We start from the raw sequence: 26,686 nt of genomic DNA, 5'->3' as shown, positions 1-26,686 counted from the left end.
ATGTCTACAGTAGCCTCTCTAAAAGCTGATTAAAATCCAACAGATACAGGAATCTACTTTTGGGAGTAAATACGGCAAATTGGATTTGGTTTGATGCGCCTTCTAATTTGTTGGTCCGAAATCCTTTTAAAGAAATGTGTCCATTCGTAAAAACAAGTTGATTAAATTTTGATTGATGTTAGATACAAACACGCTGACTCATTTCGTAATCACGCTGTTTCTATATGATCTTGGGTATATTTTGCCCTGCGAAACGATTTTCCCTCTTTCTCCAGGTACAATCATAATACCTTTTTCGGACACGTCTTTTCATGGTCAGAGACAAATTGTGAAACTATTAACCAGTTTTACCTTTTGCTAGTCTACTACTCATAAATAGTCTTGTAATAAATTACATTACACTACAGTACTGCTTTATTTGAAGAAAAAAAAAGGATTTTGTCTTGAATCTAGAGAACTTAAATAAAAAAGAACTATTATTATTCCAGTCGTGTGGTGATTTCCGACGGGCAAACATTGACCTGAAATTATATTATTTTGATAATGCAACAACTAAATCAAAAGAATTCCATAGTACATGCAACTAACTCAAGATGTGCTTAATTTGATATCCTTATTTATTTTTCTTGATAAAGCATGACGAAAACAGCGACAAACGAAATACATAATAAAACAAAACATAATGATCCCTTTCACATTATAGATTTGTGTTTTCTAATTCAGCGCTTTGTCTGATAGATTACGGGAAACCCCTGCTTTTGTTAAATAAATCCCATTGTAAAGAAATTTTATAAAATACTGTACTCTTTGTGTCTCGAAATACGAGATGATGGATTAACTGTAGACAATGATTATTTTGCTCTTGAATTAAAACGGAAGCTTATCTCGCGACGCATCGCGGTTTCATCTTGATCCACGTCGTGTAATATTATCCTTATTTCAACCTTGCAGGGAGCTTAGAAGATTAAAAGACTAGTCGATATGAAATGACTTGTCATCCCTTCGTCACGATGACCTAAAAGGGTCAGGATTGCGAAGTGAAATTGGCATTCTGAAGTTCACCGTCCTCCTAAAGCCGTTTATTGTTTTTTCATCACTTTTATGTTATGTGATATGGTGATACTGTTGAGAAACTTTTCCCAGATACATTCTTTGCCGTTTTGTAACTTCCCATTAATGTTTTTGTATATTACAAAATGGGATTCCCTAATTGTATCCTCTGGAAAAGGCACCATATAAATCCAACTATTATTATTATTATTATTAATTCCAGCGGTATAATTTTGTTTTGTATTATTCTTTATTGTATTCATTCAATTCATGTACATCATACAACTTATATAGAGTACATAATATACACAACTCAATTATTTTTAATGAATAAATCTTATCGTAATAACCCCCTCCCCAAATTAAAACACAAAACAATGACGAAGCCTACAAAAAAAACTTTCTAAAAATAGAAGAAGAAAAAACAACAATATTTGTGTTTGATCGAAGTGAGCGATCGGGAAGTCCTCAATCGTTCTCCCATCTCTTACACATCGTCAACACACATCTCAGTTATGTCATGATGTTTATCTATGGATATAAATATAGATCTAATTGCTGTTCATGCATAGCTGGGATCTTGAGTCTTCGCTATGGAATTCCTGGAGATGAGAGTGTGACGTCACAATTTGTTGAAAGCTCTGTGATGTCGTCTGCTATTTTTGTCTGTGCTGGATGTAAGGTCTATACCAATGCTGGTCCAGTACTAGAAAAAGATGTTTATGACCATCTGAAAATCGTGCATGTTCAGCATCCTAGAAGAAGTCACAGGGCAAATTTTTTCTCAAAGTCGTTGAAAAAGAAATTAATGGGAGAGTTGACATTTTTCAATCTATTTTAGATTGCCAACTGTTCATTAATTCCTCATAGCTAAAGAGAAAATACCTGAATGAAAATAAAAGCATAATTTGGGCTAATTACAAAATGTAAATTATTTCTTATTTGTAAATTCCCCCTGGAAGCGCACGGCCTCCCCTCTCCCTTTAATGGAGGGGGGGGGGGGTATTTGATTTGCTTGTTTACATCATAAGGGGCTGTGAATTATTGCTAAGCTACCCTCTCTCAAAAGTCATATCCATATCTGCATTGTAAACCGAAACACAATAATGCTCTATACATTCAGATCTCATACTTTTCGAGAGTGCCTCTTAAATCAGGGGTCGCATTCGAGCTATGAGAAGAAAAGAGAGAAAGATTGGCGATGCACATCTCTGACTGTTTCGGTAATCGAGCCTCTTTATCATCTCTCTCTCTCTCTCTCTCTCTCTCTCTCTCTCTCTGTATCTCCCCCTCTCTCTCCCTCTCTCTCCTTCTCTCTCTATCGCTGATGCGAGCCGCCCCGCGTCTGGAGTTTCAGAAGAGGCATCTTCTTAATAACATGTTTGTCATCGACTAGGTATATCTGAGATGGTTCGACGGAGAGGGGATGTCAGGATCAGTCTGGCGCTCATTTCTCGAGCTGTCCACTCTCACCTTTCTCAAACCCTTGGACGGTTCTGAAGGGACAGATATTATTATCTCAAGATGGAACTTGGAAGTACCCCTGAGCCAAGATGCATTAGATAGCTCTCATCCAGTCTCATCCCATATGGTTATGATCAGTATGCTATCTTCGTATAGTCCAAAGGCTTCCACGATCAGCACGAACGCAAATATTCCCATAGAATCGCCATTTATCCAAAGCACGAATCAGTGTCCGGAAAGCTGGCAAATGAGAAAAGTCTTTTGGAGAAGTTTTGGCTTTCCTTGTAGTTGTAGGTCGACTACACGCTGCTGACTTTAAGCGGTTTTATGTTAAACATTTTGGCTCGGCGGAAGTAATAAAGACCTCTTTCCCCTTTCTCGATGTATACACAGCTTCACATCTACCGTGGATCGTACTGCGCATGCTCCACAATCTTACTAACACTAAACAAGTCCCTGGTCTGAGTCCCGACACTAAACCTTATAACTAATCTTAACCCTATAAACCCACAAATCCAATCGTCATCCTACATTATCTTTGGCGAAATAAAAGCCCATGGAAAAGTGTCGCTGGAGCAAAATTGATGTCGGATCATTCGGACTTGGATATTAACAAAAATGATCACAGAAACTTTCGAGAAATCAACGCGAGGCGATTTCAAATAGCCTTGTTCGTCACCTATTGAAATGGTAACAAATTGCAGAGATTTGTTACGTAATACAAACATGATTAATGTGACTTACAATCATGACAAGAGGGTAATGAAGTTACCCTTGAGTCACTGTTAGTTGACTTATTCGGAGGTGTTTGCAATCATGTTTCAACCAGTTTGACTGGGGTTAGGATGACTTAACTACTCCATCATCCCACTTCCCAGGGTCAGAAACTAGTTCACAGTGGGGTTCATGTCATAAGGTATTAACTCACTTACGAGACGGGAGGAAGATAAGGGGGTAATACGAATCAGATTAACGTGCATCATCATCCTTTCGAATATCCTGCTCCAATATGAAAGGATGTTTTAATCCAGCGGTTTAGTGGTAGATTAGGGAAGATAGGTCAAGATAGGGTGGAGAATGTTATGAATTCGTGTGCCCAAATTTCAAGCCAACTTTATTTAATCTGCAAGAACTGATGCGTACAAGCAAGGGCCCCTCCTGTATTTGATTTGTGGGGAAAATATCTGGAAACTATACTAGAAATAAATGAGCCGATGAGGTAAAAACATGTTTCGGTTATCAGTGACGTCTTATATTTCGCATATGGAACTAAACTAAATATCAGGCGAACTTTCTGTACCTTTCAATTAAAATTAAATCCTGATCGCAAGATAAGAGACTATCTCTGAAAATTCCAAGTTGACCTATTGATCACGTGACTTGATTACTTAATCGATTGGCCACGCGAGCCGTGATCAATTTCCCTTTTGAAGATTAACGACTGGGTATTATGATTCAGCAAAAAAGATTTTGATTATGAAATTATGGATTAATGAGGGCTCAATGTCAGAGGGCAAGGTGTACTAATACACCTGTCGCATGTGAGTAGCCATGAGAGCAGTGGACTTGGCATGCGATATCTTAGGAGTCGATGAAGAGATTGGGGTAGTGGAGTGGGCATGGGGGAGGGGTAGACGAGAGAGTTAGTAGAGAAGATAGAGGGGTAGAGAGAGACAAGAGAGACAAGAGAAGAAGAAATAGAAAAAGAGAAGGGGAAGAAGAGAAGAGGAGAGAGAGGGAGACAAAGAGAGAGAGAGACACACACACACACACACACACGCACATGCATGCACACAAAAACACGCACAGACAGAGAGAGAGAGAGAGAGAGAGAGAGAGAGAGAGGGCCCCTTCAAATTGTGCCAAATAGTGATTGGAAACACACTTTCAAGATTTGCCCAAGGATGTCGTATAATTGATTAAGGTCCACCTTTATCCAATTATAGTCTTTGAATATTAATAAGAAATTTGTGTGCCAACAGAGAAATTAAGTAATACTTCATGAGCCTCATGCCTACATGTGTGCTGGTCTGTCGCTCTGCATTATAAATATCCTGGTTGATATAAAAACTGCGACATCACTGTTTGTACAAACTCGAAAGATTGCAACATTTCAAATATAATGGTTACAGTCCTCAACTTTGCTGAACTCATAAATAAACTTCTGTTTAGTTTACTATATGACGGGAGGGGTAAAAACCGATCGATTTAAACAAAAATGGTTCAAAAGATTCTATCGTAAAATTAAACAAGAAAAATTGCAGATTCATGTCCAGTGTCAAGTTCACCTACATATCAATTAACTTAACCCTCCTACCGCCAAGATCAGAGTTTATACGCGCAGTGACGTTTGATTGTGGTGAGCATGTAACGAAAGGGGTAACGAGGAAGATGTGCAAAAGGGCATTATTCTATAGGGAGTTCCTGGCAATCTCCGAAGACAATTTTGTCCCAGAAAGGTGGTGTGTTGACTCAAGATCTGTGCAAACCTCTCCCGGGATTGTCATGGCTCCTCAGGGAATTACTGGCCCAATATTCAAATATTCAATATTTGAGAGCAAACACCTCATCCAAAGTCATATTCAGTGCAAGGCGATCGAGCACGACATAGCGATGTATTTTAGCGCGTTAAAAATTGATTGATATCGATAGCGAATTGGTCGTCTGCGAATAATAGTGCGTTTTGATACTGCCAATTTGAACAATTAATTAATCAGTAATCTACACAATTGATACACTGTCAAAATTCTAGCATACATTCCCATGAGAACTTTGCCTGCAATTATCACCCATGTGAGATAACCTACAGTGAGTCACATATTACATATTTGCACAGTTTATGTCTTTATCAATCACTTCCATCTATGAGATAACTTTGGCACCACCACCACGTTTGTCGATTCGTATCTATAGATAGCTGTCACGCATCGTCAGTGTCGATTGGTTTGAATGGTTTAGCACACCGTGATATTGATTCATGAATAGAAGAATTGATTGTCTCTTATCCACTCCACTTTGCCATGATTTGATTACAAATGTCACGAAGTACTAAGCCTTTTAGCAGCACTGTAATGGTACATAGTTCAATCGTATAATTGTTATGTAATACGTGCTTATTCGGACGCGGTTATGAGGAAATAATTAATGAACTTTGAATGATAACAGTTTGGGTGTTTGCAACGTGGACGCGATTTGAGTGAAAGTAGTCTAAGGTTGAAACAAAGTTCATGTAAAGTTTAAAGCAATGGTAGCAACTGAACTAAGTTGTATTATACAATGTTCATTGTTTAGTTATTTTCTTGAATAACATCTCTTTAACGTATGGATTCTATTCGTGTCAATTGCTAAATTCCAAGTTTATAGCCTGTTTTGAACAGTTCTTTTCTATCAACAATTGCTACCTCTAAATGTTAACGTCTCTCTCCAGCTGGAAACCCCAAATTCGTTCCATGCTGGATGAATTGTATCATAGTTATTGAAATAAAATAATCTTCTTTAGTCTAATTATGTATTTTTAATTGTATTCCTTTTACTCCAGGTTCGAGCTGAGGTGAATAGGTGTTCCTGTCCAATGCAGTTTCCTATGATCAGAATTGCAGAAGGAAAATACAGGATAGGAGACTCCAATACACTCATCTTTGTTAGAGTGAGTATCCAATTTATTGTTGTATTCAATGGCGTAGCCACAGGATGATCGAGTGGCGAAAAATGAACAAAAATATAAAATATTAGAAAAAAAGACAGAAAATGGAAGAGGGGGAAAGGGGGTGATAATGACTTAATCCCTCACCTCTCATAATCAATGGCCATGTTGCTTTACCTTTCATCTATCAAGTATCCATGATCGGTGCCCCTTCCCCGTGATATCGGTGTCTCTTTTCAGTCTTTCGTTATCATTTTATACATCTTCGTATCTCCTCCTTTTCTCAGCTGCTTTTTTTTTACCAGCTTTTTTCCCCTCTCAGCATAATTTTATCCTCTCTCCATCTCCTCGCGATCTTCATTTCATGTATTTGTTTCGTCTGCATCCTGTTTAGCTATTCTTGCTCGAAGCAGTGCTTTTATGATCCTTCCATACCCTGTACAATAAATATTTCCCGTCACATTTGTTATTCACCCACCGATATAGTTGAATATATGGGACTGTCTAGCATACCACTCTAGGTTCTTCCGTCCATTAACATTCTGCGTATGAAACGCTATCTACTTGATCAATGTTGCGTTCCTTCATAAATTTGAATATTATTTTTGTTTAACCCTGTATCGTTGAACATGATTTTTTTCTCTTCAAATTATGTATATAAATTGGAGTGTTTCGTATATAATTATGTTCAATCGGTCTTAGAAAACATGGTTGTGGTTGTTGTACATGAATGTAAGTCAAGTAACACACAATGGTTTGATGACCATCGAACCGGATAGATTTTATCCTCCCATGATTTCGTAAAATAATCATATTATATTTTGCTGCCATTTGCAAGTATTTCTTAACATATTGGTCTCTCTTCCAGATCTAACATGTTTTAAATAGTAGATAGCAGTAGCACTAATAGATCTGCATGTCATCTTTTATTATTTAAAAAAAGTTGTTCATGATATAAAACAAATCGTGATTAGCAGTTTATTTAAAACACTGTCCTCCTCAAAAATGCGTGCGTCAATCTGGAGATTTGACCAGGTTAGACCATGATTCAATCTGTTATTGACTCCCAGCCTCAACCAATGTGCAATATTTTGACTCAGAAGTGTTGATAACTCGTGCTTGCTCACTCATACCGAGTTCGTAATTCAATTATTTCAATTGATCTCTTAATCCATACCCTATCAAATCTGATTATATCAAACATCACGGGACACCAAGGCACCGCAAATTATTCGTGCAATTTAAGACTTTAGTGTTACACTAGGAAATAGCGTCTGGACTGTAAACAAACAGACGGTACTGATGACTATTTAATGACGGACAGGCTGTGTTTTTGTTTTTCTGTAATATTGTTTCGTTCTGGTTTTTAATATCTAGGATTAATAATAGTGATGAGTGCCTTAAGATGGTTAAATACCAATTAGCGTCATTTGAAAGGGATCTCTTTGGTGGTTTTACACTGGGGAATCAAGCAGATTGAGCTCGTAAATTGATTTCATTATTGTCTCTAATTTAATTTCCTTTGCTACATTATTTTATAGTCATGTCTGTGAGGTGTTGGCTAAAGTTGGACAAAGATGGCGTGCCTGCTATATGCACCCTTGACCGATGCTAACACTGTTCTTTAACACCAAAAGCTTTCTCCTTTTTTCGGAAGTGAGGGTGGGGGGGGGGGGGGGGTTTAGAGGATACCAATTGCAATTTCAGTGTATATATTCGATGTGGTCTTATTCATTATTCTTTTCTCAAGAACCCTTTTCTCTCTTCTGGCCCTGTCAACTTGGTACGCAACCTTCCCGATGTTACTCCGCCATATCGATCATCCATGTGTTTTAATTGTTTCCTCTCGTCGTTCTGAATTTCCCATTTTATTTTTGAGAAGTCTGACACATCCATGAGAAAACTAAAAGAAGACTATAATGTTCATATTTAGGCATGATTTTGACGTAGGTAGAGTATACTGCCCATGAAACATTTACTCATCTAAGTGAAAGTCAGCACGCGAAGGTCATCTTCATCGGCTTCTCATCCCGGTCAATTAGTTGGGATTTAAAGCGATGAAGGGTAACATCAGAGACCCGGGGACGCCCTTGGGTCACAGTTTCGGCATTACTGACTCATTTTCGCCTCGATGTAGTCATTCATGATATGATCCCTTTTGTTTTGAGAAAGACATGGAAAAGGTCTAGTGGAGGTCGAAGCTTGTGGCAATTTCCTGGAGATCCCGCGTCCAAGTTTGAACCTACCTCGCCCATCGTGCAATTATGAGCTAGTGATACCACAAGGTTAAAAGTGATCCCCGGTCCTTTGTAAATCCCGGTTGTACCCCCGAATCCAATATCACCGACTCTCGGTCACCAATATCACCCCTGTGTATTAATACATTGAGAGGCCTAAGGCCTAGGGGTTGAGTGACAATCTATCGTGTTCTAGCTTTAAAAAGGCTTGCATTGAGATTTGAGGATGCTACTATAAAGGTATTCCAAGTAAAAAGTCGGAAATGTTCACCGTGCAGGATATTTCATATGAGCAAAATGAAAACAAACCATTTCATTTCCAGATATCAAATACACTTTAATCACGTTCTGTGGTGTTGGAAAAATTTCTTGATTTCTCCTTATATTTCTTCCCTTTTATCATTCAACTATTTTTTAAAAATTATTATTATTATTATTATTTTATTTTTTATTTATTTATTTTTTATTTTTTTTTTATTTTTATTTTTTTTATTTATTTATTTTATTTTTTTTTGGGGGGGGGGGGTTGTAAATCTTTTAACAGTTTTAATAGTTAGTGAATGTTTTTTTGCATGTAGGAAGTTTTGTTTTCGTTCTTTTGCAGAAAAATCAATGTTACCTTAGATATATGAATTTCGAGAGAGGGGGCAAGGTGTGGGGAGTCAAGTCATGTATTGTGGAACCTATCCTTTCTAGGGTTAATATTAATCTCAACTCCGAGTCTAGGCCAACGAGCTCACCTCTGTGCACAAAGTGCCCCTTAGAGATTGGCGATATGCTAATTAGTCCCTTAAAATATAACATGGTTGGGTTAGGTAAGAGTCATGACGTTCAGTCTACTCATCGTCTCCAGGGTTTTTACCATTTTGTTTCTTCAATCTCGACTCGAACTCTCGGTCTACAGGCTCACAGTCATGTATGCCGTAGAGAGGCTCTAAGAGGTACATGACAGTCATGTTGCTCTTTGTAAAGTGTAACATCAATGTGGCGGGGAGGAGGGGGGTAGAGTCATGCCCTTAGAAGTACCCATCCTCTCTTGGGTTCTTACTAATTTCTTATCTCAACTGAGCAAAGTGACGCACTTAACTTAATGAACTCAATCAAGCTATCCGTTACTCATTACGTCCGAGACATAGGGTCATCTGATTAGGATGATGTCTTCCAATCGACCTTGTCCATTACCACCTCTTAACTCCAGCAGTTAGTCCCTCTGTGGCGGTAAGCCTCTAAAGGCTGGTATGACTAGCCCTTTTATCGACCAGATTTCATCTGAATTATACATACTGTTACTCCTTAGGAGTTCTGTCCCTCTTTGACTGCAGGTCTGTAAAGAAAGATATGACCAGATTTCCTCTGCTGCATAGAGCTTCTTCTCACAGGAGTTGGGCCTCTCTTTTAAAGAATGATATGACTAAAAATGTGTCCAATTATCGATCAGTTTTCCTTGGGTTTTAGATCCTTGCCTTCTTTTACTTGCTGTAGGTCTCTAAATAATTACATGACGACCTATGTTCTTGTGCCTATGTATTATTGCTTCTTTTAAAGAGTTAGTCTCCTTATGGCTGCAATACCATGAATAAAGATTTGACAAACTTTCTCCTTTTCAAGTTTCTTTCCTCTGCCGTAGATCTTTATCCCTTGAGAAGTTCAGTTCCGTTGAAACTATTGGGGACTCATTCTGTAAGATTTGACATGATATCGTTTTAATATTACCCTTCCTACAGTCCCGCTTGAACTGCTAGTCTCTGGAGACTAAATTGACTTATTTTTTGTTTTCGTCATTTCTACCTTGTGCTGAAGAGACTTGTAATCATGTTCACAGTCCCTAGGAATGAAATAACTAGTCGTGTATTGACCTCCATTATGTTAAAAAGACGTTCAGTCCCCCTTGGACTGTACGTTTCTAAACAATGACTTGACTAACCATGTTTTCTCGCCCTTCTTCTTCCTCTTGCTGTAGATCCTTCGCAAGCACGTCATGGTTCGGGTCGGAGGAGGCTGGGACACCCTGACTCACTACCTGGACAAACATGATCCATGCAGATGTATAGGTTAGTAGCCTAATGAGACATTAAGCGCAAGGGTTCAAAGCTAGATTGATGCTCTAGCATTGATGATAAACAATTACAGTTTCTAACAAAAAAAAATATATTAGACCTAGCTCAATTTACGACACCTTACATGTTGTCAGAAAAAGTTTATTTGAGAAAGAACTGAAATAACGAAACTGACCATTGAATCCCCCCTTTAAAAAAAGAAAGTTGTACACAGTTATGAAAGGAAGAAAGATTTGTTGCTACTATTTATGTATATTGAACTCTTCCATGCCTCGTGATAGTCATTCTGAAGTGGGCAGTCAGGTGTTGTAGTATAATGTTCAGACAAGTCCAATAAATATGTTTTTGTTTTCGTCTGGATTTTTCACAAAATTCCTTTTATTTTTACACCTCCAGCGCACAAAAAGAATCAACGACGGAGTACCGCCGGTGCAGACTTCGGACCAAGAAGCCCCAAGAGAAAGTGAGTTGATTGAGTTAATTCTGAGGTTATGTTTTTAGTACACAAAATCGGTAAATGCAGCAAGGAGAATCTATTTTCCAGATCATAGATATATCTTATTAGTCATGTGTTCAGTTTATATTTGCCTATTAAATCATGTAAATCGTTGCGTAGTCAATTGCGTAATTTTGAATTGAATTAAACGTTTGAATGCATACTAAGACCTGTTTTTATTTGCCATTTCAGGAGTTCTGTGAAGCCATCTGATGTCTACCACGCCCTCAACGGCCAGAGTTCAGATGGTACTACCTCTCCTACAGAGAGTGGAACCACCCGATCCAACTCACCAACCACCTCTCCGAACCGTCGTGTAAAACCTGACGTCCGACCTCGAAGCGCAGTTATGTCACCTCCCAGACGACAGAGCAACGGAGATACATACCGTCCAAATAGCCTGAACCTCGGTGTCAGGAACAGTCCACGAAACAGTCCACGTCCGTTGCGCAGAGGAAACAGTTTTGATTCCTCACCGAAGTTTGTGACATCACCAGACTCTAGCGACACTTACAGTAATTCTGACCTTGGTGGTCATGTCACCCCGACAAAGGACTCTACTTTGAAACGAAACCATAGTCGTTCCAACCCACGTAAGGTGACACCTGATTCTGATAGTACTGCTTATAGCGAAACAGTGCCTATGAGCGTCGGGAGCCCCCTCCGAAGAAGGAACTCAACGAAACAAGCAACATCGAACAGTAACAAGACATCTCAGACAGCGACAGAAGAGTTCATGAGGCGCAAACGTCAGCAAGCTAGAGCACAATCCGTGCAGGGAGCAGACTGTAAGCTTGAGCGTGAATCATGTATCCAGAGTGCACCGACCAGCCCCACCAGGAGACGTGGCAACCCTTTGAGCAGTAGCATGAGATCAGCAAGCAGGCCACGCGACTTGGTCAAGCGGGCTGCTGTAGGTGCAGCTGATGAAAGGCGAATGGAAAGCGGTGGTGCCCGGGAGTCTCGTGGAAAGACTGTTAAGACTACGGGTGATTCTAAACTACCAGTAAGAGAATACAGCCCGAGTCCGAGTTTAAGTCGAAGAAGTTCAACTCCTGGTGGCCTCTCGCGGAAGTCACGCGCTCAGTCAGCTAAGACGAGTAAGGAAATGGACAAAAGGCGTCTATACAGTTCAGAGGAACCTGTTATGATGATCAAGCGTGATGATGATGGAAGACATCGAGTGGACAGCACCAGCAGCTGCGAATCTAATGGCAGTAGTGTCAAGTCTGGCTCAAGAAGCCTGAGTGGTATACCCAGTAAAAGACTCTCTGAATCCAACACAAACAAGAAGAGGTATAGAAGTATATCCGTAGACAGATCTAACAGTAACTCTGATCAATTTGGTGCTGCTAGCGAACGCAGGAGGAGCTTGTTTGAGCGAGCACACACTGATCGTACACACAGCGATCGTACAAACACCGATCGTAGAAAATCTCTCGATCGGTCAAACAGTGGTTGCAAGAAACCTTCGGTAGAACGCCCGTCTCTGCAAGTACACAGAGTACGTTCGGAAAACGTCCAACCAAGATCTAGGTCACTGTCCCGCGATTGGCAGACCAACAGTCTTCGACTCCCCAAGACGAGCAGCAACAGGTCGCAACATCCTCTATCGAGGAGCTCATCTGCACGGGGTAGTCCTGTCCGCCGAAGACGATCAGACATTCCACTCACACCCAACCATCTACGACCTGACTCATGGGACAATGGAGCAACTGCAAGTGTACCACCAACATCAACTCGGTCTCGACTCAGACCACCCACAGCCATTCCGTCACACCTGAAACCTGACCATTCTTCCATGACATCAGTCAGATCAGACACCCGTCGTGACAGTCGCCCAACAAGAATCCCCTTACCTTCCGGTCACAAGCGCCTCCTGGAAGCCCAAAGCAGATCCAGATCCAACTCACTCCCGACCATCCTTGCGGATCTCCTGGAGGCTTGGCAGACTGTTCAGAACAGCACCCGACAGCTTCAGAACATGGATCCCTTTGACATGTCACCGTGTCGAAGCAGTGAAGGTGATTCCATCTCCCCGACATCCTCAGTCCGCACAGCACCAGACCTCAACCATGACTCAGGCTACGAAGACAATGCTAATATCCTCAAGTTCTCACCAAATCTTAACAATCATCATCCCGTACTTCCCTCTATCGATTCCACTGAGAATTGATCAGATAGACCAATGACATTGATCCTTCCTATCTGTTACTATTATTTCTCACGAGCTGCTGATTAAGGTCCTCACGCTAGAGTACTCATCTGTTTCACCAAGCGCTAAAGACCATGTGAAGTCGTAAATTGTTGCAATTGTAGAAGCGCATCTGTGAAGTTTCTCTTGGCGTAGCTTTAAGATAAAGATTATTGTATAGATAAAAGACTATTATTTATTTTGATCCAACGTGTAATAACGTATACGTGTTGTGTGAATATGTATTGTCATGTTATTAATAAATGTAAACGAGCTTTCCTAGATGTTATAAAGTCAAGCATAAGAAGTGAGTTTATGTATTGTACACGTATGTAAAACAGGTAGAGACATAATGTCTCCTATGAACAGAGCGAGTTTAATCAGAAAGAAAGAAAGGTCCCGCCATTATTCCCTCGTTTGTGCCTTGATTCTAAATCTTGAGGCATGACGTAATGATATGATAATGTCCCGGATGATATAAAAGAAGACTAGGAATCCTAGATAGAAAGTCAAAGGTTTGATAAGAAAAGTTTGAGAATATAGAGAGGAAAAGGATTTTCCAAGTACTTGTCTTGTAATTTTACCGCTATAGGCTGGTTAGGAAAATGCCCGATATACTATGTAGATACGTATTACCTGAAGAAAGGTTTTAAGAATAGATGAATTCTAGAATTAATGAATTCATGGCTAAATTGTAGATAATGGACAAAAAGAAGGTCATCATTACAATATTATCCTCATCACTGTGTAGAAACATTATAACGACTAGAAAAAATGAAAACAAATAATTAGCTACATCATAAAAATCTATTTAAACAAAATATGATAACAAGTTCATATTGAGGCCTAATTTTCAAAATGAAGAAAGAAGTATGTTGATTATGATGATAGCTTTATGGTATTTTAAAGTCATAATTTTGAGAACGCAGTGAATTGTACGTGTATTGCATTGTACCTGGTATGCAAATAGTGGTGGAGAAATAGTGAATTTATAGTAGGCCTAGTCCAAAGTTTGGTATATGTCTATTTAATCGAAAAGGCCTAAATGATGCTGCGCTGCATACTTGTCATTAAACCAACACATTAGATCATTATTGCTCCTAACTTATATAGAACTTATCTTATATTAGAAGCATAGATCTATATTTCATCAACCGTGTGCAAACCGGTAGATGTCACGAACATGCTCTTTCCGACTGCGCATTATCTGGAGCTATAATTCTACAATTACTGCTTGACATTCCACGCGCGGTGTTGTTATCCATTCTATCCTTTAGGTTAAAGCGTATACTATATCTAAATATCATGTTTCAAAGACTATGCAAATGAGTATGAAAAGGATTAAGAAAGTGCCTGCTAATTGCTTTTTAGTTGGCTTTGAAATTTTCTTTCTTTTTGGAGCTGAGTTTTGTAACAATCATTTTGACTTCCCTGTATACTTCCGTACATTTTGATTATTTATATATTTTGGCTGAAACGTAGTGAGGATACGTCATCCGATCGTGGTGTTGTAATTTTTAATGAGATACAAGCATTTTCTTTGGAAATACTGGAGATGTTGAATTATGGTTTGAAACTGAAGATTTTTCTTGTTTTTATCCGTTTTGAGGCAATAGAACGTATAATTGGCGATGTAAGAAATGAGTTGTTATATTGATTTGTATAAATGTATATACAATATTGAAATAAAGATTTATGAAGATGTGTTTATGAGTAAAGCAAAACTTGTCAAAGGCGAATTGAAAGAGAATGACAGAACGATTGTTTGTATGTTGATTGTGTTTATTAAAATATTGTTGTACTTTATATGTAGATATATTATGGTATATATTGTTCTTGTAGATTTTTCTTTACTTTTGCTGTTTCTTTCCATTTTGTTATTTTGCAGTTGTGTAGATTATTTTTCATTATGTTATGACTTTTGCTTGTTTGTTCTTTTCTCCAAAGTTTTGTGTATATCTTTCACTGTACTATGCAGTTAACGTCAGTTAATATATTCTTCAAATATATCCCTGTTTAAAGAAATAAGTGAACGTTTGTAAGACCCTTAATCATGTTTAAACATTATTAGGTAACTACGCATCATTGTAGTTTTATATAGCCTTTAAATATCTATGAATATGTAAAAGCGTTTGGCATCAATTTCCTATTTTTAAATCTAGCGGATTAACGATTCATTATATGCCCCATTCCCTAATTGCTAGATAATAGCAACCAGATATTTAAAAAGTAGTGATTTTTTAAAGTTTAGTTACCCGTATGTTTCTGAACAAATTTAATATAGATCGAATATGTTCATATTCCACTTTGTTTGGTTTTTCTCACTAAATTGCTTTTAATTTGAATGGTCTTTAAGATTATTTCCCCTGTCAAGATTCATAGAAATGTCCTGCTATTGTATTAAATGTCATTTATCTCAAAAAATAATGTATTTGTTGTCTGTACTGTCCTTAACTATTAGTTAAAAAGAAGTATAACTTCAACTTTTGTTCTACTCGATATTTCTGTTTGTTGTTTTGTCATGTATGTTACGAAGCATCGTCTGAAATAAATATGCTGGCCTAAAGATGAATCTTGATTTGTTTTGTTGTTTATTTTGTATATTGTATAGTGTATACGATATAAGACGCCCACCGCAAACATGGTAAACCAAGCGATCCGGCTTGGGTTCGATCTTAGAAGACCTCTCAATACCACTAGATTTTGATATTTTGACAAACAAATTCTACCGGATTTTGAATGGTAATATGAATACTAAACATCGAAATGTTGGTATAAGCTTTCTGGTCGGAGATAAAGGTAAAATCGGCTTTAAGTCGAACATTATTGCGCTACGATTTGGTGCCGATTTGGACCTTAAACACAAAAAATGCCCACAACGCGCCATTATCTCGAGTTTTACCATTCATATGACTACATAATGATTATCTCTTCATTCGTAAATATTTCATATATTTGAATTTCCACATAAAATGATGATGCATTGTCTTACAAAACCATACTCTAGTCGGATCGTACAGTGTGCTATGACCTCTTTCGGGACATTATTGTATTTATAAGGCGCTAGGTCCGATTATTGACACGCATATTAAAGTGATTTTGATCATGTTTCAACTAAATGCAAACAATCTTACTACCACTCACAACTGAAATTACCACTTCCAATTTCACCATAAAAAAGGAACAGAGTCTGACACGACTTTTGATATGTATTTTATATTGTTATTTTTATTACATATCTTGAAACTAATATAAAACATTTAAACGAATGATTTTAATTTCTCATTCGTTTCCTTTTAACTTTACATTTCGATTTGATTTCAGCAGAAGCATAGATACTATTTTACATTTAAAAATGAAATAACACAGAGTCATTACACAATGCTGCGTACAGCAAGATAATCAGGAAAAAAGATATCATGCTTTAATGAGATGAAATATGAACATATTTGAATAAAATCACATCATATATTCTGTGTGCGTTTGACAAAAAGAAAAAAATGGAACAAAAAACCGTTAAGATATTGTACGGTATATATAATTTAAAAAACCCAGAAAGAACATCTTACATCATGGCGCGAACAGATAATGACTTAAATTGAAAGATGTATCAATGTCTTCTTTCTATGCATCTCAAATATTGGCAGTTTATTATACGAATATATATTTAAAGATCATGGCTTTTGGGAGGCTACCTCACACCTTTCTATATATTATACTTTGATTTCAACGGCCATTCCAAAGGCAATTTTCAAATAATTTCGAACTGCTCATCTGCTATACACATAATATGAGTTACTGAAGCATCCAGTTTCCCGTGAATAGTATTATTTCTATCACGCACATTTCACCCGATGTCAACAAAATAATTTATTTTTAATTAAATATGACTCTGTACTATAAGTTATTTCATCCTTCTAAATTTCCTGCATTCTCTTATGATTAGTATAGTCTCAGTAAAGATTATTATGTTGTCTTCTTGTAAAGCGCTCATTTCCGACACCCATTGAATCTAAATGCGTTCCCGATGTTATTAATTATATTTCAGCCAACATTGTTATACCGAATGTGGTGCGCTTATCACTCTGACCAAGACCCTGTTTGACCAAACATGTTATCAATAACAAGTTACAATGACTGTTATAAGCTACTGAAATCGTAGCTTTTGATTGGCTGAGAACACAAATTGTCATACAAATTAAGCATTTGTTATTAATAACAAGTTTTATGAAACAGGCCTCGTGTACAATTACCACAATTGAATAAAAAGGACTAACCATTATCTTATTTGTTACCATCTTATTCGTTTACTTCATTCTTTCTCCACGCTCAACGTTCCTCCTCTTCTAACTATACTCTTTGATCTTTATATATTTCTTCGGTGTTAACACCAGTCTCATTTATACTCTGTTCTAGTATAATTATATATAAATAAATACATCTATCCTTCTACGTCCTAAGAATTGTATTCAGCCTTATCTGATTTTTGTTCTGAAATATGAATTCGAAATACAACACAGGATTAATCAATCTTAATTTAAATTTTAAATATGTTTTTTAAAGGATGAATAACTAATCAATTTGTATAAAAACATGTCTTTCCTATAGACTAAACAGACTAACTAAAACTGGGTAAATACCCATTATTTCGATACGAAATAGTTGTAAAGATAGGAAACGGGTAAAATAATATTCCAAAGTTGGGTCTGCATAGAGGGTAAAAACAGAGGTCAGCAGCGAATCTCTGAAACAATTACAAAAGCAATATATCAAATTCTGAGAATATACGCTAGATGCAATATGATCTATCTACATTGTATAGTCATTACAAAAGTCGTTTATATACATATTCATAAACTATATATTCCTGAAACTACACAAGTCATGAATGATTATACGTTTAAGAACTGACTATCACTATCATACTTCCACTGTGCTCGAGCGTCTGTCGTCGTATTGTAAATTATCGCCTCGTGAATTTCGCTGTGTTACCGCCATCTCGCGTTGCATCTTCTCCAGCATAACTTGCATCTGTCTCAGTTCGACCTCCTTTTGCTCCAGCATTCGGTCTTTTTCGGCGACTTCGTCGAAGACTCCCGAGTCACGTTTGAGTTTGCTGATAATAGCAACAGAGAATATTTAAAATTAGGAATAGCCAATAAATATCTGCAAAGAAAGATCTAGAGGTGTACAGGATTATTTTGCAAGGGGGGGGGGGAGGGAAGCTAACGTCTTTTGCCTGAAAATCATCATTAAGGAATCGAGCAATATTCGGGCTTTTTTTTTTAGAGCGAAAACGTTCCTTTGTCATAAGAATACACTTATCAAGAGACAACATTTACAAACAGAATGTTTTTTGTAAATTGAATGTGAGGTGGTTGGAAATTTTTTTAAAAATCCGAATTGTCAGGGTATGTAATTCCCGTCCAATCCGTGAAAAGGCCAAAATCAATTTGATTTTTAATTCATCATGATAATGATTGCAGATTTTTACTAAACTTTGAAGTAAAAACGCGGCTTTGATAAATATAGTGCGTCTTTAAAAAATAACTACCGAGAAGATCCTTTTGGAAACATATAGTATATGTATATGTTTCCAAAAGGAACAAGACCATGAGATACACAAAAGAAAGAACAAATGTTAACCCAATGGGTATACTGAGACAGATAGAAGAATGATAACAGACTCACAACGAAATGTTTGAATAAGTAGCCAGATATACAGAGAAATAGATAGAGAAGGGATTGGGAGTGAGGGAGGAGTGAGACAGAGAGACAGAGAGACAGAGAGAGGGAGAGAGAGAGAAAGAGAAAGAGAGAGAGAAAGAGAGAGAGAGAGAGAGAGAGAGAGAGAGAGAGAGAGAAGGGGGTAGAGAGGGAGCTACTACGTATAGAAAGAAAGGAAGAACAACAACAACAAAGAGGCAGAAATGAAAAGTAATGGGAAATTTGTTTACTGATGATTATCTTTAGGTAATCTTCATAGGATGAAACTAGGGGTAGAAGAATATTTACTCTAGTTATATTGCAGAGTTAGCATTATGGCATTCTAATGTGGGATAGTACAGTAACTAGTCTTACAGAAATGAAAGTTAAGATGACGATGAGGGCGACAAACAGATAAATAACTCAGCAAACGATACATGTATACGTTATAAATTGTTATCATAAAACGATAAGCACTAATAACACGAGAAAATGATCAATTAGCTAATTTTAATATTTAGTTTTGTTATCTTTACTTATTCTTCCAACTTCTTTCGTGTCTCACCCTCCCTCCATCTACTAGCTTCCCATATCATATTACTTCTCTTCTTTAACATTCCCTCCACCACTATCAACGAATTAGTCCCTTCAAGAATCTCGATTATATATAATTATTACACAGAAATACAAATCGACGGAAGACAAAAGAGTTTGTTAGGTTTTATAAGTAAACGATATAAAGTAAGTCACAAAATGAATAATATTCTTTGATTCTATGATCGGTTAATTGTGTCTATAGTACTATATAGGCCTTCGATAAAACATAAAGTAAACAGTTTGATACCTTTCATTCTTGCTGTATTAAAACAATGAAAATGAAATAAAACATCAGATCATGGTTGAATATATAGAAAGTATGAGAATTATAAAAACTATAAAAACAATACGAGTTTTTACGCCAGAGTAAACATGTATTTTTAATGTCATTTGTAATGTCATTTTGAAGAGGATCTGGGCTACTCTTATTACAGGTAGCGTCAACTGTGATAATTTATTAAGATCAAAATTATAAAATATATGTTAACTTCTGTCGTGAGTTTGTATTAACTATTTAAAACAGTCAACGTTTCCATTTCCAAAGGGGACGTGTTTCTTTGTCAGAACATTTTGTCATGCTGTGTTGATCTTACATTCAAGATGAAATGAACCTTATTTTCCCCTATCACCTAAGAAATTAGATATCGACCCAAATTATACTCTTCAGGTCGTTATGAACTTTGGAGGCATATCCGGGTCGTGCATGCCACCTTTTAAGATACTAAATATAATTTCGTACGCAAAAGAGAAAAATGCCCTTAGTTTTGTTTGTCCCTTTCAATTTTAGATTCAAAGGGAACCTGATAATGTCAATCATATCCTGTCCTCCTACCTTTTTCTTATCCGGGTAAGTTTGTAATTCTAAGCCTTTTCTTATCCTACTAAGATTATAGTTTTCATAATATTTTACTATCATTTGAAAGTAATTTCAATATTTAAATGTAGACCTTTAAAAATAAATGTTCTATCATTATCCTGACATCCTATTTACTTTCCCAGGTGATTTTTATAATTCCAACCTTTTTTTAATTATCCTGCTAAGATTGTAATTTTCATATGAGTTTACTATCATTTAATAGAATTTTCAAAATGTAAATACAATAATAAATTATATAGAATTAAAACTGTTCTATCATCTCCTGATACCCTTACCTTCTTTCCCGATGGAGTTGAGTTCCACCTCCTCTTATCCTTCCAAGACGGTAGTTCTCATAATGTACATCACGTGTTACATCCTTTAAGTCTTGCATGTGTGTCCTGTATTCAAAGACGCCAATATATATTATTATGGCGATAATCTATTACCATATATGCTTTCCTTATGCAGAGGAGAGGTAAGAACATCGAATGAGGGGTAAAACCTTGCCAAAACTTTGTCGACAACAAGAGTCGTAAGTATTTGGAAGAGGGGGGAAAACTCGCCAAAACTTTATCGACAAGAATAAAACAAAGCACCCCGTATGTCGTACACGTTGCTGATAAGGGTTAATAAATATCATCAGTATTCGACTTAACCAACAAATTATTTTGAATTAGCCCCTCCCCTTCAGACTGAGAGAGGGATTGTGTTACCCTCTACCACTACCTCTCAGGTTAGCGATGCCCCTGCCCTCGTGCTTCCAGCCAGTCACAACCTGACAACAACAACAGTTTATTTGGATGAGGAGAAGGAGGGAGATGGGAGAGGGGGGGGGGGGGGGCTGGAGGAGGTGTTGGCTGTGTAACGTTCATCTTAGTTTAAAGCCTGTCTGCACTAGTTTGGTCAGGAGGGATTAGACCTCCCTGCATAGTCACTGACAGGTGGTTATCTCATCAAATCAGCTCTCAATTAACGTAAGAAAAAGGTGACCATGGGGGACCAATGGTCGCTGATTAGGCATTGTTTGCTATTATAGAGGGCGCACGTAGTAAGTAGTGCAACGGGGCTTTAATAGCAAATTAAAAAAATACAAGCGGGAAGTGGTTACTGGTTGACACAATTATAATTTGATTGTTGTTTGTCATTTCGTGTTTGTTCGGGCTTGCGGTCGTAACTCCAACTACAGTAGACAATAGACATGGAACTCCTTTCTTTGCAACATGGATACAAAAGATATTGATCAGGACATACCTGATAAGCATATTCCTGAGCTTGACGAAGTCACAATGCTTCGGGTTCTCCACTGCATTAGAAGGAACAGAATATATTAGCTTGACAATTTACAGTGTTCTTAGCAAAATTGTTTCAATGAAATAATTATATTTTCTTGAAACGAATTGCATTGATTCTTTACGTGTTTGTTGTGTGTATCAGTTTCTATGTTTTTTGTTTCATTTCGTAGTCTATTTATTTTGTAAGTTGTAGATCAAATTCTAAATTGATTTTGAAAATATTTCACATATATCTGCATAATTGTTTACATTTGCAATATATGTATTTGTTTAGTATTACATCATTAATTTTTTATCCATTATTTTATTTCCCATTCATATACAGGTATTAATACATATGTGTGTCAATCTTACTAGATAATCAATCAATCAATCTATCTATCTATATATCTATTCATATATCTATCATTCTGTAATCTTGTAATCATACCATACCTTCCGTAATACCCCATGGATATAATCTCCCCCTCACTCTCCTCCCGTTCACTTCGACTACTGTGTTGCTACCGATGACTGCAAATGGAATGCTGGCCTGTCACAAATAAAACAGAGCAGTACAATATTAATTGTATTATCATCATAATATAAAAATAACATGTAATTGGAAGATATTCCTAGTATTGAAACTAAGTTACATACATTTTAGTCATTATGATGCAATTTTATTTGATGTGTGCAATAAGTGCAGTCTAACCTATTGAATACTATAGTAAGCACGCCCTCTAGATGCATCAAGTCAGGATGGCCGAGCGGTCTAAGGCGCTACGTTCAGGTCGTAGTCTACTCTGTAGGCGTGGGTTCGAATCCCACTTCTGACAAATCCTTTTTTCAATTTTTATCTGAACCCATATGTCAATTAAACCACTTTTTTTCTTCTTCTACACAAAACCGCATCTAAATCATGTGCAAAAAAATGAAAATTTAAAATTTATCACTAAAAAAACAAAATGGTGCACCCATAAGAATCAGCTTTTGCTGCTATTTATAAGATATGGATGAAATGAATGAAAACAGTTTATTTCCTTGTAGACATTTTGATCGATAAACGAAATATCTGTGATCTTTACATGTCCTAAAGCCTCTACTTTAAGTGATTGCAAGAAGTAATTGCAATCGATAAAAAGAGTGACCGACTTGTCCTCATTCTATATATTATCCCAGGTATATCTCATGTCATAGCTTCTATCGAGTAATACCTTGAGTTCTTGGTCTTGTTTCTTGAAATCTTCGTCTTCATCAGACTCACAATCAGGGAATGCATAGATACCTATCTCATGCTCGGATATCTCACGTAATACCTGGTATGGATAGATGGAGAGAGAGAGAGAGAGAGAGAGAGAGAGAGAGAGATGGGAAGAGAGAGGGAGAGAGAGAGAGAGAGAGGCAGACAGAGAGAGAGAGGTAGAGAGAGAGAGAGAGAGAGGCAGACAGAGAGAGAGAGAGAGAGAGGTAGAGAGAGAGAGAGGTAGAGAGAGAGAGAGAGGCAGAGAGATGGGAAGAGAGGGGGAGAGAGAGAGAGAGGGAGAGAGAGAGAGAGGCAGACAGAGAGAGAGAGAGAGGTAGAGAGAGAGAGAGAGGTAGAGAGAGAGAGAGAGGCAGAGAGAGAGACAGAGACAGAGATAGACAGAGACAGACAGAGACAGAGAGAGACAGAGAAAGAGACAGATAGAGACAGAGAGAGAGAGAGAGAGGAGAGGGTGAAATATGGTATTAATAAGAATGATATGCATGATAAATTCTTGAAGTAGTCTTGACTAAAATGAGGAAGAAACATTCCCTAACTTCAAACATTCTTTACACGGCATTGGTTTGAACTATGTCAAACACAGAACTTTCTAGACTCACATAAATGCATTAAAAAATGATACCACTTTCTTCTTATGTCTCAACCCCATTTCTACCAGTCATGTTCTCTAATTCGCAATTTCTGAATAGTGAATTTCATTGATGATAATGATAATATTTATAAAAAGCCTTTTCCAGAAGATCCAAGCGCTGTCCCTTAGTCAATCAACAAATTAAGCAGGATTGCAGAGGTATGTTTTCAAATGTTTTTGAAGGACACAAAGGACCAAAATCATTTCGTCGCGTTCGCAGTTACCTTCTCAAGTATGGAAACAATATCAGGATGAATAACAATGAATATCAAATATCAGGATTTTTAATATTTTAAATCAGTAGTGTGGATGAATATAAGATATTATTTCTCACTTTTGAAAACCATGGGAGCTGCCAATAATTCACGCACAATTCCAAACACCTTTTTTCTCTTCCTTCAACAATTATTCCTTGAAATACTGGAGCGCTATAATGGCAGTTAGGCTAAAGCAGGGGTAATAATAAGTGCGTCTCGAAATAGAATTTCTAGATTATCGGCGGTATAGAAATGCCTATTATTAATATTATCATTATTATTATTATTATTATTATTATTATTATTATTATTATTATTATTATTATTATTATTATTATTATTATTATTATTATTATTATTATTATTATTATTATTTTCATTCTTACCCTGTCTTTCATCCGTTTGACTTCAGTCTTGGTGAGACAGTCTGCCTTTGCAATGATCGGTACAATGTTCACTTTGTCGTGAAGCCGCTTCATGAACTCGATGTCTATTGGTCTTAATCTAAAATGAACAAGGATTCAGAGTCAAAATATACTAAAAATGTCGTGTCTTAAATTTCCTCTCTTAAGCTCATCTAATCTAGTTTTGCAAGGAGGGATTAGATCTCCCTGCATGGTCACTGACATGTGATAATCTCATCAAATCAGCTCTCAATTAACAAAAGAAAAAGTGGATCATGGGGATCGACGGGTACCGCTTAAGCATTGATTGATAATTATATAAAGGGCGCAAGTAGCTACAAGAAGTATTTAAGGCAATACTATGAAAGAAACAAATGCAATAAAAAAAAACTTGAACAAGATGTGGTGGAGTTTATCAGAATAAAAAGAATATTTCTGCGGAACAAGGTTCCAGGGACAAAATAATTTCCCTTATAAATCTTCATTTCTGTAAAAGTATTTGTCAGAAGTGGGATTCGAACCCACGCCTACAGAGTAGACTACGACCTGAACGTAGCGCCTTAGACCGCTCGGCCATCCTGACTTGATGCTTCTAGAGGGCATGCTTACTATAATATTCAATTGCGACACATCAAATAAACTTTCGTCATATGAACAACCTATGGCAATGGCTTTCCATCCTATTAAAATCTTAACATACTCTCAATGCAGTGACATATTGTGATAGCACACTTTGTGCAAATTACCACAGGATTATAACAAAAAGGAAACCAAAACAATTAACAGGAAAATGAAATAAAGTTGGATATACTTGACATGAGGTGGTCGTTGCGGAAGCAAATATATAACATAAAAATATGACAATAATAATGAGAAATCATAAAAGAAAATAATTAAGCAATTGGTCTAAAAGATATGTCAGAAGTGGGATTCGAACCCACGCCTACAGAGTAGACTACGACCTGAACGTAGCGCCTTAGACCACTCGGCCATCCTGACTCACTATTTCCTTTTTCAATATCATTCACAAATAAAATACATGACGTGACATTTCATCATAAAAGCTACGGTCATGACATTCTTACAAGGGTTAATTTCAAATAAACAGTTGATAATGACATTTAATCATAGTTTAATATACCCATCCTTGATTGTCAAGTATTAGACCACAATGCCTTGGTCAATAATCGTACATGATAATGTTTATCATTTTTACTCTTTGTGTGTCTCTTTTTCCTGTTATATTATAGTAAAGGATTTTTTGTTTTTGTTTGAAATAAATAAATACATTATTCAAAACCATTCCAAAAGATATGTTGTCATGTTATCAGTTATGTTTTCATTTATATGTCTTTATGTTCACTAAATAAAACCAATCAATCAATCAATCTTTATTCATTAATATATTATCATTTAAATGGTAATCGTGCATACAGCTCAAATCGGTTTATGATGAAAATTGATAAAGATGATGATTACCCATGTCCATAAGGTGAGATGAAATAGAGACAGCAGTGAACTCGATCATCGATGAGATTCTTTCTATTTAATCCACTCTCATCTCGGTAATACTGTTCGAACTTGCTCTCGATGTGCGAGATGATTGGACCCCAGCTACGATGGAGAAAAGAAAGTATGAAAAAGTGATTGTCATATTGAATATAAACATCATACGGGCGAAAGATTATTTCAAATACAGATAAAATGTAGTTTACTCTTGATTTCCACATACCAAACCACTATGTTATAGATTCAGCATTTGAATTAGGCCTACTATAAATTCTTGATTGGCATTTTCTTAGCTTTTGCATTTTCTTTCACTCACTCTACCCAAATCCCGAAATATTTTTGGTAATAGTTACCTGGAGGGGAGGGGTAGGGGAGTTAGGGTTACACAGCTTTCAAAAGAAAAGTTATGGCCCATTCCCCCTTACTAAATGGCGAGTTCAAATGGAAGACCTATATAAGCGATTCTGATTGGTTGAAAGTTCAATTGTGTTCCTTCATTTTTAATATTGCGTTTCATTCGCGAAATATAGAATCGCCTAGTTAACAATAAACGGTTTTGCTTGAAATGGCGATCAAATTTCCTTTTGTAACATCATATAGATATATTGTGGGGATGGGGGAAGGGGAGGATGGGGAAGGATTGGGGGGGGGGGGGGTGAATGAACATACCTGTTTTCACTGTTGACAGAGTCTCCAAACCCTGGCGTATCAACCACTGTTAATCTTAATCTCACTCCTTGCTCTTCAATGTCTATCGATGATCGCTGTATCTCTGCTGTCTTATCTATACGCTCTGTCATGATACAAACAAACAAACAAACAATCAATCAGACAAGCATACATATAAAAAAACACCGCAGTTTAAAGTGAAATATCAAACATACTGTGAACCTGTGATAACATATGCTCTTTCTTTTTCATGAAAACCAAGACAGTTTAAAAAAGATTGAATTCATTCATATTTTTTTCAAAATATGATAACCACTCCAACTATTATTATGAATCTATTCATACAAGACAGATCGTCATTGAGAATGTCTTTTC

The 26,686-nt window shown here is 36.9% G+C and overlaps 2 protein-coding genes and 3 non-coding genes across 7 annotated transcripts in view; 2 read left to right on the top strand and 3 right to left on the bottom strand.

Moving 5' to 3' along the window:
* The first annotated feature begins 6,055 nt into the window (after positions 1-6,055).
* Positions 6,056-15,713, top strand: LOC583391 (GAS2-like protein 2). Its single transcript, XM_030992458.1, has 4 exons — positions 6,056-6,160; positions 10,355-10,445; positions 10,848-10,914; positions 11,140-15,713. Exons 1-4 carry the CDS (start codon positions 6,086-6,088, stop codon positions 13,121-13,123), a joined length of 2,217 nt encoding a protein of 738 aa, XP_030848318.1. The 5' UTR covers positions 6,056-6,085; the 3' UTR covers positions 13,124-15,713.
* A 632-nt stretch (positions 15,714-16,345) lies between these two features.
* The window catches only part of LOC105445967 (septin-2-like), a 50,597-nt gene continuing 40,256 nt past the window's right edge, over positions 16,346-26,686 (bottom strand). For 2 of the 3 annotated variants that reach the window (XM_030992455.1, XM_030992457.1), the window contains 9 exons: positions 26,312-26,435; positions 25,613-25,747; positions 24,116-24,233; positions 22,792-22,893; positions 22,031-22,127; positions 21,555-21,606; positions 20,597-20,701; positions 19,692-19,703; positions 16,346-18,257 (listed from right to left, as the gene is read on the bottom strand). In XM_030992455.1, coding sequence (XP_030848315.1) covers positions 18,062-18,257; positions 19,692-19,703; positions 20,597-20,701; positions 21,555-21,606; positions 22,031-22,127; positions 22,792-22,893; positions 24,116-24,233; positions 25,613-25,747; positions 26,312-26,435 — 941 coding nt within the window. In that variant the 3' untranslated portion in view covers positions 16,346-18,061. The remainder of the gene's footprint in view (positions 18,258-19,691; positions 19,704-20,596; positions 20,702-21,554; positions 21,607-22,030; positions 22,128-22,791; positions 22,894-24,115; positions 24,234-25,612; positions 25,748-26,311; positions 26,436-26,686) is intronic. The other variant, XM_030992456.1, reaches the window with a different exon arrangement.
* On the top strand, positions 22,331-22,413 carry TRNAL-CAG. The gene has a single exon. It is a non-coding gene; the product is annotated as a tRNA-Leu (tRNA).
* Positions 24,634-24,716, bottom strand: TRNAL-CAG. Its single transcript has one exon. It is a non-coding gene; the product is annotated as a tRNA-Leu (tRNA).
* On the bottom strand, positions 25,050-25,132 carry TRNAL-CAG. Its single transcript has one exon. It is a non-coding gene; the product is annotated as a tRNA-Leu (tRNA).

Source organism: Strongylocentrotus purpuratus, unplaced genomic scaffold (assembly GCF_000002235.5).
Source record: "Strongylocentrotus purpuratus isolate Spur 01 unplaced genomic scaffold, Spur_5.0 spur5_scaffold_2, whole genome shotgun sequence".
In the NCBI taxonomy this organism is placed as follows: Eukaryota; Metazoa; Echinodermata; class Echinoidea; order Camarodonta; family Strongylocentrotidae; genus Strongylocentrotus; species Strongylocentrotus purpuratus.
The sequence above is the reverse complement of the archived record's forward strand: the minus strand, read 5'-3'. Positions and strand labels throughout refer to the sequence as shown.